General features: G+C 39.4%; 1 protein-coding gene across 1 annotated transcript; it reads left to right on the plus strand.

The window, feature by feature from the left end:
• The first annotated feature begins 463 nt into the window (after positions 1–463).
• LOC137192686 (uncharacterized) lies at positions 464–3827 on the plus strand. The gene is made up of 2 exons (XM_067603567.1): positions 464–2607; positions 2726–3827. Exons 1-2 carry the CDS (start codon positions 2461–2463, stop codon positions 2924–2926), a joined length of 348 nt encoding a protein of 115 aa, XP_067459668.1. The 5' UTR covers positions 464–2460; the 3' UTR covers positions 2927–3827.
• The last annotated feature ends 253 nt before the right edge of the window (positions 3828–4080 follow it).

Below are 4080 nucleotides of genomic sequence, written 5' to 3' on the forward strand. Positions count from 1 at the left end.
TCGTGGATGTTTTGTAAGGATTGGAAACACATGCCCTTAGGTCTTCTTTATTTATAACTGTTTAGGGTTGTATCTGTGAGCAGATGTCAAGTGATGGCTAACAGCTTATTTTAATACTCATTTGGCTAAAAATGACTCAAACACGAATATATGTTCTGTGTTGCACTTTGAAACTAGAGACATACTTTGTTATCCACACACAGCGGCCTGCTTCATTCATGGTTGACTGAAAGTGCTGCTGTCAACACACCGTTTCTGTTCAACTGCCAACTATTTGTGTGTGTGAAAAATAAATCTGTTATTGTCGAACAGGCTAAAGTTGTGGAATTAAAACAGTATTGGAATTCACACATTTAAAATTTCATTTCTGGTGGTTTATTAGATGTAATTTCAACAGCATGCACTGTTCAAATAGCACGGTGCAACCACGGTTTTAAAGCCTCTCCTATGAGAAAAGCATAGAAGTAACACTGACTGGGATTTACATGAGCCTTGTTTATTTTACTACCTACAGTAGATTTGTGAATTATGTTAAAGTTTTTATGCAAATTATTTGTTAGGGAGCCAAATATATTTTCTAAAGGGCCAGATTTGGCCCAAGGGCCGCTGTTTGCCTACCACTGCAATAAAGCTTGTACAAATGGGAAGACTTTAATAAAATATGAGTCTCTTTTTTTTTTTTCCCTTCCTCACACACCATCATAAACACTCCATCATGTCTCTATAATCATTTGGCCAAAAAAAGTTCCAACATTTTCCAATTGAAGACATGACTTTTATAGGCCACACAGACCAAAGTCTCAACGTTCAAGATATGTCAAATAATGTGCTATATATTTCTACTGTGTTTTCTTATTTACCATAAATATCTTGGATGCATTTTATTATGGTAATGAAAGGACATGTGCTATTAGAGGCTGCTGAGCAGAGGACAAATCTAGCTTTACATGAGCAGATGCTGTTATGGAACCAAAAAATTGTTAAGAAGCTGAGGTTGGCCATCCCAGACACTTAGTAACAGCAGCAATTTTGACGCTGCAACTGCAAAGTCATTTTTAACCAACCAGTCTCGGACGAGATGAGTAAATCCAATTTAATGTGTCTTTTATCTACTAAAGGAAGGGACCTCTTTCTGTGTGTATGTCCTTTCTGTGTTGTGTTACAGAAATACTAATAATTAACTCAATTATTATTTCATCTGACGGTGTTTTCTATGACTGAAGGGCCACTTTAAATAAAGAAACCCTGAGGTTTCAAGAATAAAGTCATAATATTTTAAGAAAGACCAATTGAAATCAACAAGAACTGTTTTGACCAAGTCTTTGGCACATGCATTTAATGTTTTGAATGAGTCGGGTGTCTGTCAGGTGATTAATTACACTTAGTATTTTGAGAATTTAAATGGAAAGAGATAATGAATTGATGGAAGAAAATGTGTCTTGTTGCATGAAAATCATTTACATGTAGTTGTTATGGCTTAAGATCCATATGAAGACTTTAAAGCGATGAGAAATGCTACATATACTGCAGTGCATGCACATGCTGATTTGAGAATGATTATTCAGGGTTTTTGTGGCATCAAATGAGATCAACTAAAGTCATCTCTCACATCCTGTTAGCAATATTTAGATATACATTTAAATTTTCTCTCAGAAGACAGTATTTTTACCTGCATGTACATTTTTGTCTTTCAGACACTTGGACAAGTGCAGCTTGAGGACTCTGCCCAACAACATGGTCCAAACTGTGACCCACTGGAATGGTGCAGGAGCACCAACGTACTTCCAGCAGAGTCCTGCAGGCCCTGCGACGAGTTCTTCCCAAAACAGAAAACAAGCAGCTGGATGCAGAAAATCTTGCTCTAAAGGAGCTGATTGCCAGCAAAGAGCTTAGCTTGGAGCAAAAATATCAAACTGCTAAAATTAGATGAAAAGATATGGAAGGGATGGTGAAGGCTGCAAAAGACAGTGATAAGCAGTTTGAGGATCAGCGCAGGGAGATGGACATGAAAATGAAAGCAAAGGAGGAAGTCCACTCCTTGAAGAAAACACTGCATCTCCAGAACCTTGAGATGGAGGAGGTTGTAAACCACTGAAAGACAGAGTACAACCAAGTGACTGCATCCTAGAAGGAGAATGATGTTCGTAAAAGCCTATGAGAAGGAGAACACAGAGCCGAAATGTTCCTTCCATAAGACACTGACTGAATTGGATGCAGAGTGGGAAAGCCGGTTGTTTCAACAGGGGGAGGGTCGTCACCGAGCTGAAAACTCTGCAGGAGAACCTGGAGAAAAAGGTGCGCCAGGTCACGCTTGAAAAGAATAATCTAATTGGCACAAAAGGAGACAAAAAGAAGGCTCTAGCAGAGAATATGATGAAGCTAGGCCAAAAAGAACTTGCCTTTAACCAGAGTGAGACAGAGTGAAGAACAAAATATAAAGCTCTGGAAGATCGACTCACAATGGAGGTGGCAGAAAAGGAGGCCAGCTTGGAGAAAGTGCAGGAGCTGCAGAAAAAAAGCCAGCAAATGGAAGATGAGTGGTGCCATAAAGCAAGCCGAATGGAGGAGGAGATCAAGCTCCTGATTCCAAAAAATGCTGAGTTTCAGGTTCGTCACACCAGCTGATCATTATGATTTGAATAATAACCTGTTGGATTCTAACTGTTTCAGATTTAACATTTGGACACAGAAAATACTGAATCATATGTTGTCGCTGTCTTTTCAGGAGCTGACTGGTAAAACAGTCAAGGAGAAGGTAAAAATGAGAAAGAAGGAAAAGAAGGCACAGAAAGAAATAGAGAAGAGGAAAGAGAAGGAGGAATGTGAGAGGGAAGAGGAGAAATTGAAGGAAGACCACTTGTCCCTTTTCCCCCTTACCCCCCAAACCATCCCGACTCCCCCATCCCTTCACCCCTTTACCTCTTAACACCTCAAAACCAGAAGATGCTGCTGGTTTCCAGCCTTCTCTGCTTCTTCTTCTGGAGTTTGCTGTTCTCCAGTGTCTGTGTGGGTTTACTCTGGGTGCTCCAGTTTCCTCCCACACTCTCCAAAGAGTTGTAAACTGATCATATTGTCAATAAAAATGTCATGGGAAAGGTTTTAGATATTTATTTTATTTTATTCTCTGTAAATTGATGATGATCCTTTATTTTCACCAGTGCAACAATCAAATGGTGACATTACACACACACGCAAACACAAAACTCACAATAAAGATGCACAGTAAACAAAACTCAACCATGCAATACAAGGAGTGGTCTAATTGGCAGGCTAGGCACCGGCTCAAACAGGCCCATGACCCCCTTCCTGAGTAAGCTCTGGCCTAGGACACACAGAAATGTCGCACATTAGGGTGGGCAGATGGGAAATACACACAGTAAATAATATTTAAAAAACAACCAACAAACAAAAACCATCTTGAAACCAGCACTGAAATAAAATACATAAAGATAAAACTTATAGGCAAAACAGCAGTCAACGCTACAAGAAAACAAAAGCCAGAGCCACTAAAACGGTGTTAAAGGATGATTTTACAAGTTTTACCTCAGCCGAAATGAAATTGGTTCAATCAGCTCTCTCTTTAAGGCAGGAACAGGCATTCACCTCTGCATGAATAAAACATCCTGTGAAATACAGCAGGTGATTCAAACAGTTGGGACGATACAATATCCTACAGTCACAAACTACCCAGGGAGTGTCTGGCCTATAACATTAAGACAGTCAATCAACCCTCTAAATCATATACAGGACCTCAATACATACAAGTAAAAAGAAAGAATAGTCTGAATAAATACCTCAAATTAACTCTCACCACAGGTATGAGTGGCAGTGTCTTTCCCAGCCTGAGAATTTGCCTGCTATATATAGAGGAGCTTAAGGGAGCCACACCTGAGCACCAACAAACAATCAGATTTATAAAACTGCACATGCATAAATGCATGTATTTGTCCCTTTATAAATCACAATCAACTTGAAAATGTGCACACGTGGACGATCCTCTTATCCCACCCATTTCACTCCTACAATTAACCTTTAAATGGTAAATGCAAAAGCCCTCATGAATATTGATGTACATGTTCC

The sequence above is a fragment of the Thunnus thynnus genome, chromosome 2, assembly GCF_963924715.1.
Source record: "Thunnus thynnus chromosome 2, fThuThy2.1, whole genome shotgun sequence".
Lineage (NCBI taxonomy): Eukaryota > Metazoa > Chordata > Actinopteri > Scombriformes > Scombridae > Thunnus > Thunnus thynnus.

Bases quoted from the DNA above. Each gene is read 5' to 3' on its own strand.
- LOC137192686 (XM_067603567.1), top strand. From the start codon at position 2,461: ATGGAGGTGGCAGAAAAGGAGGCCAGCTTGGAGAAAGTGCAGGAGCTG. The intron at 2,608-2,725 runs GTTCGTCACACC...CTGTCTTTTCAG, and splicing joins CAAAAAATGCTGAGTTTCAG to GAGCTGACTGGTAAAACAGT.